The sequence below is a fragment of the Epargyreus clarus genome, unplaced genomic scaffold (assembly GCF_041222505.1).
Source record: "Epargyreus clarus isolate Ecla_fem2 unplaced genomic scaffold, WU_Ecla_fem_2.2 ptg000022l, whole genome shotgun sequence".
In the NCBI taxonomy this organism is placed as follows: Eukaryota; Metazoa; Arthropoda; class Insecta; order Lepidoptera; family Hesperiidae; genus Epargyreus; species Epargyreus clarus.
In genome coordinates, this window is record NW_027332229.1 from 428216 (window position 1) to 445632 (window position 17417).

Below are 17417 nucleotides of genomic sequence, written 5' to 3' on the forward strand. Positions count from 1 at the left end.
CGACGTTCTTTTCTTTTAGTCTGAGTGCCATATAAATAAGTACATATTTTAAAATGCGTGTAAAATAATGAGATATAAAAATATGTAAAAAATGTCAACTCAATATAGCAACTAGTATAGTTGCAAATCTCATAAATAACACAAATAAAACACATTTCAGTAGTAGTACATTAAATTTATTTATTCTAAAAATAACTTATTCGACATTTGTGAAAGCGCGACCAATACTCGAAACAGTTCAAATATTTCCAAAATTTATAAAAATGTCATTTACATTGTAAAATGCTAGCTTGTAACTACATGGAGACTGACCATACAATTCAACCAAAAAGCTTATTGTTAAATAAAATAGTTCCATTCTGTTAAGCACATGGCGTTTGTGTAATAAAATTAAAGCAATGAAATCTTAAATATGGTGTATAGTCCGCGCCAAAATGCTAGTCCGCCCTGAAGTTGTTGCGAGCAGGTGCAGTCATACAATTTTCTATAGCGACGCGATTCATTTCTATATTCAGAGCGGACTAGCAGTTTTACGCGGACTATAATACAGCACATGTATGTCATGTAAACATATAACTTGTGTCACTAAAGGTTGTAATTAAAAATATCAGCATTTCTTTTCACGTCTCTCTGGTTCTCTACAGTGTAAGCGGGATACATGTAATCACATCATAGTAATCATTTCAGATTACATTGTTTATTAACACAAGTTATACAATATTATTGTTTGGTATGCAAACAGAGTGCTGAAAAACTGGTGTTAGATCTGATAACGGTACGGGCAATATGAAATAATATATATTTTTATATATTATAGGAGTAGCAGACGAGCATGCAGTCCACCTGATGGTAAGTGGCTACTGCCGTCAAGGACATCTGTAATCAACCCCAGATAAGATTAGATATTCCTACCTGAGGTCGGCCACAGATGCGCCGCTACCCCTGAGAACTAAGCTGGAACGACTCAGAAACTATGTCTTCGTTACACCCTTACAACCAGAACACATCAGCGCTTAACACTGCTGTTATAACAGAAATAGGTGTGGCGGCGGTGCCGTTGGAGTCGAACCACAGAGGATTCTGCCACCTTCATTAAATTCCATAATCCTATATCACTATCGAATCGACAGACATCGGAACAGCATACGATTCTGATATCATTTAAACGCACAATAACACATCATATTGCCTGATACCGCCGACATACGTTGAACCGGATACCGTTCGTCAATCAGATATAAATACCGGACGCCTTTCCGTCACCGGAACGAAAGAATCAAATTCACTGGTACAGTACGATCAATACTGAAAATATTTAGTGCAATAATTAGACGAATTTATTATTAAGTTGTTTAATAAGGCAACACTATCTACCTAGCTTGTGTATAAGCGTGTTATTAAATATAACAAACAGATATTATCGTAGAGTACGCAAGTGATGGGAGCTGGACGTCGAGGAAAAATAGAATAAAGCTGTTTGTCCACCGATACCGAGCCGATACGGATAATTAATGACGGCGCCGAAGTAGCGTACATACATTTACTATAGCCGCTTGTCCACCGCACGTCCGTCACCCGAGCACCGTCATCCCGGCCGCCGATATTCCGAGTAGATCGGCGTGACCGCTAGATCGGCACCGAGTTTCTGACGGGCCGATGTGCCGGCAATATAAAACATATTGGAACTTGTCCATACACTGCCGTCACACGCGTGAAAGCTGGAACAAACTAAACCGGCGGTATCGGTCGCGGTGGACAAACTACCGCCGTCACGTCATATTAAAGTCGGCCCGAAATAATCTCGTTCTCACCATCACCTCGGTGACGGTGCAGTGGACAAACAGCGTAAGATTTTATATTTACGCGAACGTATTAAACTTCTATTAAAATTTCCACAAGCTTTAATTATAATATTAGAATAAGAAAAATATTAGATAGGTAGAATCAGTTTCCGCGATGGATGTGAACTGTTCTAGAGTTGCCAACTATCGATGGTTTCGCTATCGATAGTTGATCTTGCGAACAAGTTACAATATCGATAGTACTATTGATACTATCAATATCACAAATTAACTAATACTATTGATGGGAAGCATTAGTATCAATAAAATACATAGTATTACTTGATAATACTATCAATAGTATCGATAGTATCAATTTTTTTAACGTAATACTGTCGATATCATCGATATCGTGTAGGGCTGGCACAATACAGCCTTAACGGGTAGGGCTGTCCCTTACACGTAACAAATTCATTAACCCTTTTATTTCTCCGATTATCTTTCTATGTCATTTCTTAACTATTGAACAATTTAGTGTATCAACAAAAATTTAGAAATTTCAAAATTAAGGTACAATTTCGACACCCGCGTAAACACTAGTATTACTAAGCCCCATATACCACAGTGTACTCTATGATAACATTATCGTTTCCCCACACAGTGGGATAGTTTCGCCCACTAGCCCATACGCGGGCGCCCCATCCCTCTGCCCTGCGCCATCGGCGGCGCGTCACCCTTCACGTTCTTTATGCTCTCGTCGATGGACAGAATCTGTAACAAATTGTTTTTACATTAGCAAAATTAAGCGACAAAGATGTATGACGCCCAGCTGATAGTCATAGATTAGTAAAGATTACTCACTCCTAACAAGAAAATGTACCCAGTTTTGAGAATTGAAATAGTTGCGTAAAAAGTTTTGCTACGTCTCCGTGCTAAAGTGTCCCTAAAATATTTGAAATAATTATTTATTTATTATGTAAATTAGTTATTTATTCGTAAATTTTCTCTAAAAATGTTTTTATTTGTCAAGAATTCAAAAAAAGAACTTACTAATAATTGCTGTTTGTGGCTTCATTTAATTTCAAGGCGGCGAAGTATCTTTACTAATCTATGCTGATAGTATTGGATAGTGCATGGACATCAATAATTACGGTTTAAGACATTTATTTCTCATTCGAATACAATTCATTTAACATCTATACATATAAATAAAATTGAAGTGTCTGTTTTAAAAAATATTGAAATAACCGCTTTTTAATACATGCACATGACCTTACCTACCTTACATATACCAAAATATCATTCTTTTTAATTTTTGTCTGTCTGTCTATTTGTTCTGGCTAATCTCTGAAGTGGCTGAACCGATTTTGAGGGGCCTTTTATTGGCAGGTAGTAATAATGAGTAACTTAGGCTACTTATATTTAAGAACCGGTGAAACCGCGAGGCACAGCTAGTGAGAAATACAAATTAGAACTTATGTAGGTATGGTACAGAAAGTATTATAAAAACCACAACATTGTATATTGAAAGGAATAATGAAATATGCATGCACTAATTACATATTGGTTTACAATAGCAAGTGGATAGCAAGTGTAGTTGATTGCACAGTTAAATAAACATTATAAAAGTAGTTATTTTAGCAATGTGATAATTAAATTGAAGAGTCGGTTAATTGAAATTAGTATAAATAACCCCAGGAGTCCTAAGAGATATTCTACTCTAAGAAATAAGCCTCATATAAGTGTCTCTTCCTTACCAATGAACTAATTTAGTTTATCATATAAACATTGCTTCCCAGAATTTGATCCTTAATAAGCAACACTATCTAATGATGTAATATGTACTATTCCACACATGATGTGTTTTTTTTTTTGCCAAAACGAACTCCTTCGATTCCCGGCTAGAGAAAACGATTAAAAAATCGAATGATGCTGGTTTAGTTTTCGTCAAAATCGGCTTCGTAACTCCTTTCAGTATTTTCTTTCATCGGAGTTTCTGAGTCGTCCCTGAAGACCTATTTGAAAAATTCACCCTGTATATAGAGTCTCTATTCCTCTACACAGTGTGAGTGGCCACCCACCTGAGCGGCGGCCTCGCACGCGGCGGTGATAGCGTTAGTCTTCACGATGGCGGGCTCCCACACGCAGCTCGCGAAGTTGTCCCCGATGTCCTCCTTCTGGATGTCCACACCGTACCACACCTCACCTGTACACACAATTATTATTTAGATAAATATATCGGTTTTATGATAATATTCGTAAAATAGAGAAAAAGAATCGAAAATGACTGTAATGATACTTTTGTCGGAGATTTTTTTATAATATAGGAGTAGCCGACGAGTAAGCTGTATAGTGATTGGCTACTGTCGCCTGTGGATATATGGACTCAATCACAGATAAGATTAAGCCCACTTCACATTCTCGCGAGAATACGAGAAAAACCCGATTCGTATCGGCTCCACTTTCTCGTTTCTCGTGCTTTTCTCGCGTTCTCAGAGGATTCTCGCGAGAATGTGAAGCGGGCCTTAGATTCCTACCTGAGGTCGGCCTCAGATGTGTCACTCCGTCATCTCAAACACTCCTCTAGTCGCAGACGGCTATATCATTAATAGTACTTCATCTGCAGTTTCACCATCTATATGCTTATCGCCGGGTTATGTGGGATTTTTACCGCGCCGCATTTCTTCTCCTTACCCTCCCTTCATCCTTCCAATCCATTCTGTCTTTATCCTAGATCCAATCCAACCAGTTGCATCACTATAATAAACATTCTTTTTTTTAAACTGAAGAAACAGTACCCTGGTGGTGCTTCTAACGCAGCTTGCTGAGCAGGGGGATACCGTAGCCCTATTCTTGTCCCGGTACAGCGGCTACGTACCCTGGTGGTGCTTCTGGCGCAGCTTGTTGAGCAGGGGGATACCGTAGCCCTATTCTTGTCCCGGTACAGCGGCTACGTACCCTGGTGGTGCTTCTGGCGCAGCTTGTTGAGCAGGGGGATACCGTAGCCCTATTCTAGTCCCGGTACAGCGGCTACGTACCCTGGTGGTGCTTCTGGCGCAGCTTGTTGAGCAGGTTGGTCGCGTCGAAGCCAGCGTTGTCGCAGAGCTGCCGCGGCACCGCCTCGAACGCTCGCGCCGCCGCCGCGAGCAGCAGCTGCTCCTTGCCCGCCACGCCCTTGGAGTACGCTCGCAGGTGAGCCGAGATCTCCATGTCGATCGCACCGCCACCTGAGGGAACACGGTTTTATTAGAAAGAAAGAAACAAATTGAAATCCGATAATCGCAACACAAAGAAAATAACATAAATAGGAAATTCATGTGTTTCCTCTTTGTTATTTTGGTAAGTACATTAAAAACCATGAAAACAGCAAAAAAGAAAACATAATAAAGGGATAATACTAACTATACATAAATAGATATAGATAACTGAAAATGAAGAAAATTTAGACATTGTTATTGTTGAGACTAAGATAAAATAATAGTCAGAATTATTGTTAATATTCAAAACAAACAATAATTTAGATATTAATTTAACTGACCAACAGACAAATTGTTGTAACCATTATAAAAGCTCGTAATAACCGTAGACGAGAGACGAAGTAACCACTTGTTGACAATAATAAACAGGCAAGTGCGAGTAAAATTCGCACAGGGAGGGTTCTATACGTCAGTATACCTGCTCGACGATACAACAACAACAGCAACAGCAACAACAACAACAACAACACACCCACCGGCGACAACGGCGTCGTTCTTAAGCGTGCGCCTGACGATCATGATCGCGTCGTGCAGCGAGCGCTCCGTCTCCTCCAGGAACTGCTCGGCACCGCCACGAAGGATCAGGGTACAAGTGCGAGCGGCCGGACAACCTGCATAACAATAATATATGAATTACTAAATGACATAATAAGACATATTTTAATACGTAATCAATGTTCACTATAGTATAATCCTCACACATCTGCTAGTCCGCTCTGAACATTGTATCTGAATTGTGTATATGCTCTGGCTACACCTGCGCCCAACAACTTCAGAGCGGACTAGAAGTTTGGCGCGGACTATACTTTCATTGGAATGACAGTCACGCGATGAGTCAATGAGTCAACTCAGAAATCTTCGTAGACTCACGCACCACAACATTGCTACAGAACATCATATGATCAAAGGCATAGTTCAAGAATTTATAAGGGACATACATACAAAATTCATTTTTATTTATATAGATAGGAGTAGCAGACGAACATGCAGTCCACCTGATGGTAAGTAGCCACTTACCACTGCCACCCATTAAAAGGTGTAATCAACACAAAATAGGATTAGATTCCTACCAGAGAACGGCTCCAGTTGCTCAGCTACCCCTGAGGACTAAGCTGGAACGCCTCGGTAAAGTATGTCTCCCTTACCACACCCTTCAAACTAGAACACGGCAGTCCTTAACACTGGGTGTAGCGGTGATGCCGCCGGAGTCGAACTACAAAGGCTTGTACCACTGTTAAATTATGAGAGAAGATGCATGAACAACACTAGAATTAAATAATTCATAAATAATGATTACTTCTGATAGGTTTTCTTTGCTTTTATGCCAATGTTTATGTATAATCTTAATAGTTACTCCATAAAAAAAAATATATATATCAAAGTCTAGTCTGTAAAATATACTGTCTAGAATGTCAATATATGTAAATACATCTATAATACGTTTTTACGAACGGTGGTACTAATCAAAATATCGAACTAAAAAGCTAAATACTATTATTTCAACTCAATTGATTAATATGATTTAATAATTCTTAGTTTACCATTTGGTGCTCTTTCTTTGTCATAGCCTAGAAAAGAAGGGAGAATTAGGAAAAGAAAGATGGACAATGACAATTAACATGGGAGCACGCAGTCCATCTGATGGTAAGCACTGCTGTCTACACACCGCCACACCATTTCTACCTAATAACAGCAGTGTTAGGCGCTGCTGTGTTCCGGTTTGAAGGGTGTGGTAAGGGAGACATACTTTTCCGAGGCGTTCCAGCTTAGTCCTCAGGGGTAGCGGCGCATCTGTGGCCGACCTCAGGTGGGAATACCTAATCCAATCAATCTGGGGTTGATTACAGATGTCCATGGGCGGCAGTAGCCACTTACCATCAGGTGGACTGCATGCTCGTCTGCTACTCTTATATTATAAAAAAAAAATATAACATACATCTCCTATCAAACCCGATAGTTCATGATGAGTTTGACCTCTTCTCGCGCAACTAAAAGTGTCTGCCTATTTGTTGTTCACCACTTTAGCATATTCCTTAATCTAGGGACACCCCTCCCCATGGTCTAGGATTAAATGGCCACAGACGTTTTTCACAAACCCTATGAATTAGATCCTATTTATATCTACATCCATTTAAATGTGCCAGACAAAAAAATATCATTGTATACTGTATTGTGATATTGTATTGTTTTGACGCATGTTACCATGGCCTTACACCCCTGTCGGCCCGGTATCGTTCCCACGCTCAGGGAGTATTGCACAAGAACATCGGACCACCTCATCGGTTCTTGGAAGATTCGCCATGGGCCACCCATTGTGAAGAACGCTCCGTGTAACGACTTCTACAGGAGTTCTTGCCTCAAGCGCTGAAGCGAACGGTCGTCCCTGGTTCTCCTACTCGCTCGTGTAGTAGTGAGACCAGTTAGGTTAGTCATTTTATTTTTTAAAAACCCTTATCGACCGCCGACAACCATAACTCGCACTTAGATCTACCATAACGAATTTATATCTGTCATACCATAATAGTCACGCAGTTATGATTAGCCTACCTACATTTTGTAAAGAAAAATATGTTCTATTATATTTTGTTTTACACATTCCATGTAAATTTTACTGTGGATATAAATGTGGCCTAAATTAATATAGGTCGTATACATCATTGACACTCCACTGTCTTCCCTACCCCACTTCATACTCCCCAATACACTAATCCAGTAACGGTCACTCACACCTTCCTTGACAGGGGGTACCCCATGTTCACCTAGCAGCTGACCACTCACCGGTGAAGATATTGTACCGCTCGCCGCCCACCTGCCGCTCTGTGAAGTGTGCACAGCTGCCCAGGGACTCCTGTTTCATGTCTCGCACGGAGGACAGCACCGCACCGCCACAGGCCCTCTGGGTCCTCTTCATGTCCTCCTCGGGGACACGACCCGCACAGAACATATCACTGAAAGAGTACACATATTAACTACTTTGTAACATTTATTCTTGTTTGTCAAGTATAGTGATATAGCAGGAACCACTGTATAGTCCGCGCCAATCTGCCAGTCCGCTCTGAAGTTGTTGCGAGCAGGTGTAGTCATACAATTTGCTATGGCGACGCGATTAATTTCTATATTCAGAGCGGACTAGCAGTTTCATGAGGACTATATCAGATTAAAGTTCAATTCCCTTCTACCAGTAGTGTAGAAAGTGTCTCATAGATGCAAGTTTTCATTCCACGAACGTCTTTAAAATGTTTCCAGATCTATGAACAATACCAATAGCAGTTATTCCGTCAAAAATATGTATCGCTCATCCTGCTATACTCACTCATAAATGCTCTATTAAATACCGAAATTAAAAATAGTTACTTCCCATATTATTTAAACGTAGCATAAAAATTCACATTGAGCGATTTCTCAATAATAATATTAAGAACTTCTATTTTTCCAGGCTTATTTTTTTACAATTAGGAAGTTATTTCACTGCAAGCTTTACTTTTTCTGAACTTATCTGTATTATATACATATATTAATTTTGTACAAATATTTAAATATACGTAACATAACACTTTTTCTTTCTATCTTCATTAACTTCAGGAACGGAACTTCACCAGCTTACTCTCTAAATCAAGCGTTCGTAAAGAAGTTTTATTCCAAAAACATAGTCTTCAAATATGTAACAAAACTCACCGATCAGCGAAGTACTGCGTAGCAACGTCACCGATGGGCAGCTTACTCAGCACAACGTTAGCACCGCTGGCATGCAACGCAGCCAGCTTCTCGTAGAGGATCTGCCACTCAGCGTCCACCACTTTCTGGTACTCCTTCACGTTGTCCACTCGGACCTGGGGAGTCAGGTGGCTCGGTTAGGGCATGTTTGATGATGAACGGTGCAAGGTGGTGCGTGGGAGCCTCATAGTATGATGTCATCACTGGATGATGCAGGAATTGGATCCGTCTGTTATAATCATTGGTGTTTCGATACCTAATGCAATTTGCTTATTTACACTCACAAATATTCAAACTAAAAGTTGTACAAAACGAAAAAATACATAAAAATTATGAAAATTTAATTCTAAAATAATTCATTGCAAAAGTGAAAAAATAATTGGCCACGCCTAGTTCCGTACCACCAAATTTTTATTTATTTTTTAATTTTAATATTTGCAATCATAGAAGTATATAAAATAGTGGTATCTTGTATGGCGACCCTCACTTATTTTGAAGCTTACATTATTACCATGCTATATAGGGGGGTATGGGTGGTCCTTTCTGGCCCTCCAGTCCTGGAGGCCTCTATATGTCTACAAGTTCCCTTGAAGCCAATTGTAAAGTTTGTTTATTATTTATTTTAATTTATAAAGGGATTTTTTCCCGTAGAAACCACACTACAAAAGAATCCATTCATCATAAATAAATAATTAATTAATTTCTAAATCTTGTAAAAGTCAACTTCTGAGACCTGGGCCTCACTCAACCTCCCACCTTAGACCACATACAACGGCACGTGCTCTCACCTCAGCATTATCCCTCTCAGCGCGCAACTCCAGCTCGATATTGAGCAGCGCGATCTTGCAGTTGTCGTAGCTCTTCGGTTGCATCTCAAAGCCGGCGTACGAGAACGTCTTCTTGAACGCCACACCGGCAACCAGGAACGAGTCCTCGAGAGCGCCGCCGGATACCTTCTTTATACCTGTGGACATTGTTATTTATCTATACTCTATACCAGCGTTTCCCAACCTTTTTCAGTCCACGGACCCTTAGGAAATCAAGCACATTTTTCACGGACCCCCTTAATAACATGAAGAGAAAAAAAAAAACAATCCCCGCCAAAACATAATGTGAAATACCGATTTATGTATTTTGTTTTGTTTTTTTTTTTTAGATTAATAATAGTTTTCACATCATTGGATGTATCTTTTTTAATTTTATAAAATACCGTGTGCTTACATCGCGTTTTTCTAATAAAACTGGTTTGCTGATTTTTCGTTCAGCGACTGTTTTGCATTTAATGAGCAATTTATGTATGGTCCGGAGATGACACCGCGGACCCCCTTACATATACTCGCGGACCCCCAGGGGTCCGCGGAACACAGGTTGGGAAACGCGGCTCTATACTAATGTTATAAAGAGGAAAACTTTGTTTGATTGTAATGAATAGGCTCAAAAACTACTGGACCGATTTTAAAAATTCTTTCACCATTCGAAAGCTACATTATCAACGAGTAACATAGGCTATATTTTATATGAAATATATTTGATAAATAGATTTTGAGGCGGTACAAAGTTTGCCGGGTCAGCCAGTTTATTTAAAAATTTGTGTACACAGAAACATAATAAATAAAAGTAGAAAATATTTTCAATCTAGGACACAATTAAGGAACAGTAAATAGTATAATTGTGGAAAAAGTGTGGGGCGCTTTTCGAAAACTCATAAATGGAGCACCTTTAGATAACATATACATGGATCTTTAGATAACATAGGATCTTAAAACAGTATGCGTAGTCGATAGAGTACACAGCAGAGCTACAGTACCCGAAGGTGGTAGAACCCTTTGTGGTTCAAATCCGGCGGCACCACCACCACATCTATTTCTGCCTAATAACAGCAGTGTTAAGCGCTGCAGTGTTCCGGTTTGAAGGGTGTGGTAAGGGAGACAGACTTTTCCGAGGCGTTCCAGCTTAGTCCTCAGGGGTAGCGGCGCATCTGTGGCCGACCTCAGGTAGGAATATCTAATCCTATCTGGGGTCAATTACAGATGTCCATGGGCGGCAGTAGCCACTTACCATCAGGTGGACTGCATGCTCGTCTGCTACTCCTATATTATAAAATTATAAATTATAAAAATCAAGTACAACTATAGTATATTTATACCACTAATAAATAACAAACAAATATGAAGTATACACAAATGCCAACTCACCAATCATATCCAGGGGCAGTAGCGGAGCATCCAACGAGAGCACAGCATCCACAACCATCTTGGAGAAGTGGCCCTTCTGCTGGTGGATCAGCTTCGAGGACATCGCGGTGGCGGCGCACTTGCGAAGCAGCTCCCTTATGATGTACAGGACTTAGTTAACCTTTATATATATATTTCTTATGTGCGTGTGTATGTCACTGAACTCCTAAACAACTGGATTGATTTTGATGAAATTTGTTGTGTGTGTTCAAGGGGACTTGAGAATGGTTTAGATACACAGTTTAGTCCGTGGGAAAAGGTTTTTTTTTATTATTTTTTAATTCGTAAGTAGTTTTGATTTTGAAATGTTTCACATTGGATTCGACAGGCTTCGCTACCATCGCAGTTTTATAGAATCGGAAACTATGCATTTGATCAAGTGACGATCTTTAGCAAAGTTTTTGTCCAAGAACCCATGGAGGTTTGGGAGTTGGTAAGACCAATTTTCCACAGATGGCGCCACTGTCAATCCAATGAATGTACAAATTTTCCGTTTTATGTACGTCATATTATTTCTTTAAAATGCGGGCGAAGCCGCGGGCCACCACTAGTACTCTTCTAATTTTCTAGCAACTTCATGACATGATGAGGGCAGGGAGGAGGGTTTGTCGACGATATTACGGGTTACGAGATCATAGTACGGGTCATAAGCTACATATGAAGTATTATTTAAAGACAATTGAATTAATTTATTTACAATAATTTTAACCTACACAATAAATAGATTTTATACAGTATCGCCTCATGTCTACTATCATGATCCACACAGAACATTCAGTAATTGGATCCGTTTGTTTTAATCATTGGCAATACCATGCACTTTTGTGCACACAGCAAACCGGTAAGTTCAACGCAACCTTCAACGCATTACCGTCCCACTGCTGAGCATGGGTCTCCTCTCAGAATGAGAAGGATCAGGACATACTCCACCGCGCTGGACAAGTGTGTATTGGTAGACTTCACATAACTTTGAGAACTTTTTTTAAGATCTCTCAGGTTATGCAGGTTTCCTTAGGTTTTCCTTTACCATTTAAGCAACTGATAATTATTATAATTTGTAATACGCACATAACTTTACTAAATCAGAGGTGCATGCCTTGGTTTTGAGCCTTGGATCGAGGGGCCAAGTTACAACCACTTTATCACGGCTTTTTTAATTCTTATGTGCCACTGCTAGGTGTTTGTTTCTCCCCACGACTAACTTACTCCACCATCCTGTCTCAAGATGGATTGATAGAGAACACATAATAAAATTAAAGTACCTCTGCTCTTCAGGCGACTGCTTCTCAATCTTAACAGCGAGCTCCTTAACTCTGTCCACGGCGAGCTTCGCCGCAGTACGGATAGCGCGGATTATGATACGAGGATGCACGCCTGAAAGGGATGGAACATTTTTAGCATATGGTTTTATAGTGTGTCAGAAAGAGATGGATGTATGTTGTCTCATTTCTACTATCATGATCCACATGGTGGTTCGGTAATTGGATCCGTTTGTTTTAATCATTGATCGTTGACTTGGAAATTGTTAGAATGGAAGTTAGGTATAGTACAAAATTCACAACATATATTTTGCGAGAAAAATATCATAATATGAATATCGCTATGTAAAAGTTGGTAGGCATCTCTTGGTCAGTTTTGTCACAAGCATTTAAAAAGATACATATATTTAAAATGTTTTTTGCGCTATACATATTAAGCACTACAAACCAGGTAAAACATGTTTGAAAAAAATTTTCAGTTTTCGTTTTTAAACAAACGGCCTTTAGACTCATTATATTTTTTTGCTATGTTTTATACTTCCAAAAATATGCCTGCATGAAAAAAATCTTGTTATAATACAAAAGTGATAGCATCAAAATTTTTGTGGTATTTGGGCATAGTGTCAATACATTTCTCCGCCTTAGACATTCTCATACATTTCTCATACATTATACATATTTTTTTAAAAGGAAATATAACTTGCCTTCCTCAACGAATGGCTTCAACCTCTTCAACAGCTCACCAGCTAGTATGACCACTGAGGTAGTACCGTCACCGACCTAAAATACAAACAAATATACATAGTTGTTAGTTTTGTATATAAATGTGTTTCTTTTTGTAAAAAAATATATGGTTACTTCATATAATATATTGTCCTCAATACAATTGGGAAATTGGATCCGTGTTTATAATCATTTGCAAGTCAAATATCTATTTGAAATATTTTATTGTAGAAAATTCGAAAAATAGTAGGATTGACTTCTAAAGTAAAAATATACCCGTTATCGATAATCAATCTAAAATTTCAGATCAATTCATCAACTTCTTTTCGAGTTTTTGAGTGAAAAAGAAGTAAAGCGGTACTAAGTAGTAGTTCAATTTTTAACCAACTTCGAAAAGGAGGTCATTCTGTATTCTGCTGTATGTATTTTTAAATGTACAGATATGTACATATAACAAATTACAAAAATTGTAGCATGAAACGCCATCTATTATCAACTTACCTCAGCGTCCTGTGACTTTGCAATGTCCACCAGTGTCTTAGCCGCCGGATGGACGATATCCAAGAGCTGTTTGCAAAAAAATGTTCAACAATTAATTACTAATATAGAAAAGGTACAAATATTATATCGTATGGTTTCTTACAGATGGGATTTATTTTTTAATTAATTTCTATTTGCACATAGTGCCCCACTATATGCAAATAGAAATTAATTATAATTTGCTTGAATGCTGAAGGAGTTTCCAAGGAATGGGTATGATCCATATTTTTACAGTGTGATGGATTATGGCAGTGATGCCATTCAATACTTTACTATACAGGGTAAAATTTTCAAATTCATATGTTATGTATAATTCTTAAGGATTAGTATGTCATATGTATTTTCTTCAAAATTTTCCTTTTCCTTTAATTTGTCACATAACATTACTTTCCAGAATTTGATCCTTATAAGCGACACTATCAGACAGTGCAATAATATAGAGGGTGTTTTTTATTTCAAAATGAACTCGTTAGATTCCTGGCTAAGGAAAAAGACATTTTAAAAAACTAATGATGCAGTTTTAGTTTTATTACAAATCGGCTTCGTAACTCCTTTCAGCATTTTTCACTAATCCTTGTAGTTTCGGATTTAGCCCTGAAGACCTATTTTAAAAATTCACCCTGTAAATATTGACTATCAACACTATCAAGTGTGGCAATAGTGAGAATATTGATAGGATTATTAGATCGAAAATAGTATATTTCATCCCTGACAACTTAAATATAGATACTCACGATAGCATTGATAGCTCAGTGACTATCAAAATTAAATTCTATCGATCGTATAGATACTATTGCTGACCATCAATAGTATTTCCATATTTTCCACTATCAATACAATCGAAGATATAGGTAGTCCAATCAATCTCCTAACTGATTTTCGAGGATATTTTTTGATAGTGCATCTATCACTAGTTCAACATCACTAGAGTATGGCCTAATTCTTGGGATGTCTTGTCACAGAATAAGATATCATTCTGTGACAAAACATCCCCTGCAGCAAGACCGTAATTGGATAAAGACTGCAAGCTCCAATGCTTCCAGCATTTTTTTTTTTTTTTTTTTTTTTTTTTGTTTTTTTTTTTTGTGTTAGCATCTGCGATCAGTCTGTCTGCGACTATAAACAGATGTGTTGTGAGACTTATAAGGCTTGTAGGGAACTGCTCCCAGCGGAGCCAACCCTTTCTTTATTTTCGGACTATTAGTCACGCGTCATCGAACATATCCCGCCGCTTTTTTAGGCGACGTTCAGTGACTGCAGTTGCCAGCTGCCCCGCCAGTCGGTTGGGGTGCCTATGTAGGCGTTTTTTATATTTTTCTCCATGAATTTCTATTTCTGTTTTTACCATGGGTATGTTCAGGATTTCATGGACCTCTGTTGTTCTAATAAACCAAGGTGCATTTGATATTTTTTTTTTTTTTTCTGCTTCCAGCATTTAAAGAAGTTTATTTATATGCCAAAATTGCGCCCCAGAGACTTACCTTCATAATAGTAGCACCATCGTTAGAGATGACAGCCTTGCCTCCATGGTCCACAATCAGCTTATCCATGCCCCGAGGACCAAGAGTTGTACGCACCTGGACAAAAAAGATCAATAGTAAATTTTTTCATTCTCATATTTTGAATAAATTAATGATTGACCAAGAATATGATGTACTGATTCTAATTTTAATTAAGAAATATGAGAGAATTCATAATCATGATCAAGAAATCAGAAGGAAACAATATAACATACATGTTGCTGCAGGTCATTTGAGTGATTCAGATTACAAACATATTGAGTTTACAATGGTACAATGGTGATAGATAGAAGCATAATGGAACATTGGAGAAGACAGATGGTCTTGTCATAGTGGCAATGATCCGAGAACTCCGACAGATCATAAATAATATATACATAACTCGATATCAGGATGCATCTTATTATTCTCGTTTAGTTTTCATTATTTGAAGTGCTCTGAGAATTTGCATTGGTGTAATAAAAATGTAATATTAAATGTGACATTTATCATTTGAATTGCTAATCTCTTACATTGCACCACATATGATATTACCTGAAGCTAGTAAAGAAGATATGTGGTCATCTATAAATCCGCGCCAAACTGTTAGTCTGCTCTGAAGTTGTTGCGCATAATTACAAGCATATATTCCGTATTTCCATATGCAACGTAAGGGCATACTAACGCAGCTATGTACCCTTGGGCGAGAGCGTGCAGCGGAGGGTGCCTGGAGGGGTTCTGCGCTGTCTTCGTCCCACTAATATCGACAATTTGCTATTTCACGCGACTCCTTTCTATCTTCAGAGCGGACTAGCAGTTTGGCGCGGACTATACCAATATACATATCAGCTGATTATGGTTAAGTAACTCACCGCATCTACGACCAGCTGGCATGCATTGATGTTGGAGATGAGCTGCGGCTTCCCCTGGGACTGGTCCGTCCCCTCCTTCAGCACTAGGATCTGAGGTTGCTAGGGACACCAAACATAATCTTAAAGTACAAATATGTAAAAAATGTATCTGCTTGTAATATTCATATCGGATCATTAGGATTAGGATTATTCATAATGAAATGAAAAGTTTTATTAAGTGAAATGAAATTCAAAATTAGTTAGTTTATTCATAATGAAGAGCTTTATAGAAATTGAAGTTTGTAATATGTATAAGTTATATTTACAAATAAAGTTATATTTACATAGGTAAATAACTTTGAGTGTACTTCGTGCAAAATAAAACGGTGGCTAATAGATTCATCAACAACCCATTACTGTCCCACTGCTGGGCACGGGTCTCCTCTCAGAATGAGAAGGATTAGGCCATAGTCCACCGCGCTGGCCAAGTGCGTATTGGTAAACTTCACATACCTTTGAGATTTTTTTTTTATAAATCTCTCAGGTATGCAGGTTTCCTCACGATGTTTTTCTTCACCGTTTAGCAAGTGATAATTAATTTCTAATACGCACATAACTTTTGAAAAATTAGAGGTGCGTGCCTGGGATTTGAACCTCGGACCCCTCGATCAAGGGGCCGAATTTCGTAACCACGAGGTTATCACTGCTATACTAGGCTAATAGATTAATTACATCAAACTTATGACATTATATTGAGCTAATCCACTTTTAAGACCAACTTAGGTTATGAACACCTGAAAGTAAATTTGGTCATAACTTGAAAAATACAAATACAAAATAAATAATCACTAACCATATCACTAAATTACGTTAAAAATGCAATATTTACAAGTTGTTCCGTATCCTAAACGATTAAAACTATATTTAATTCAAATTATTAGTCATCGAACCGGAGATCAACTTCGTTGGTTCCTGGACGTAAAATTTGGGAAAAATTAACAAACACAATTTCGAAAATTAAACACAATGCATAATAAAACACTTTATCAGCATCGGCACTGCTACAAAATCGAAATTTCATTAATATTTTCCGATTTTCGATCGAATTAACCCCTGCACCTCTAACACTTTTTAAAGTGAAAATACATGTACACTGCCTAAAATATTTATTTACATGCAAAGTTTATTACACTGGCCTTCTTTTTATCACTGTAGATAATAGTTTAATTTTAGGATTATAAGAGAAAAATCAAATTAATTTACCATCTTGAACCCTTTCAAATTCTTTCAAAACACAAAACTTAACAGACTATAAACAATGACAGCTCTCACGACAGAAATAAAACTTTGACATTTGATTGACAGCATTAAAATCAGATGACTTAGTTCTATTATCGATTCCAAAAGCCGAGTCGACTTTTATAAAGTTATGATAGCTATACTACAAAAAAATCTAGTTTTTACCTAAGAATGAGATCAAAAATTTAGGATAACGGTAATTATGTTACGTGCTCTATTCTATTTCATCGGTATTATTTAAAAGAAATAATGAGGAATAG

At 38.0% G+C, this 17417-nt stretch overlaps 1 protein-coding gene across 1 annotated transcript; it reads right to left on the reverse strand.

The window, feature by feature from the left end:
* Positions 1-160: 160 nt before the first annotated feature.
* CCT7 (chaperonin containing TCP1 subunit 7) lies at positions 161-17260 on the reverse strand. Its single transcript, XM_073085134.1, has 14 exons — positions 17122-17260; positions 15880-15978; positions 14990-15085; positions 13470-13535; positions 12950-13025; positions 12249-12360; positions 10948-11081; positions 9541-9716; positions 8714-8868; positions 7817-7986; positions 5515-5649; positions 4820-5008; positions 3863-3987; positions 161-2552 (listed from the first exon to the last, which is right to left on the reverse strand). The coding sequence occupies exons 1-14, from the start codon at positions 17122-17124 to the stop codon at positions 2460-2462; spliced, it is 1629 nt and encodes a 542-aa protein (XP_072941235.1). The 5' UTR covers positions 17125-17260; the 3' UTR covers positions 161-2459.
* Positions 17261-17417: the final 157 nt, after the last annotated feature.

Excerpts from the sequence above, each read along its gene's own strand:
- CCT7 (XM_073085134.1), bottom strand. Across the intron at positions 13,026-13,469 it reads CAAAGTCACAGGACGCTGAG|GTCGGTGACGGTACTACCTC; the intron begins GTAAGTTGATAA and ends TTTGTATTTTAG. Across the intron at positions 12,361-12,949 it reads GAAGCCATTCGTTGAGGAAG|GCGTGCATCCTCGTATCATA; the intron begins GCAAGTTATATT and ends CATCCCTTTCAG.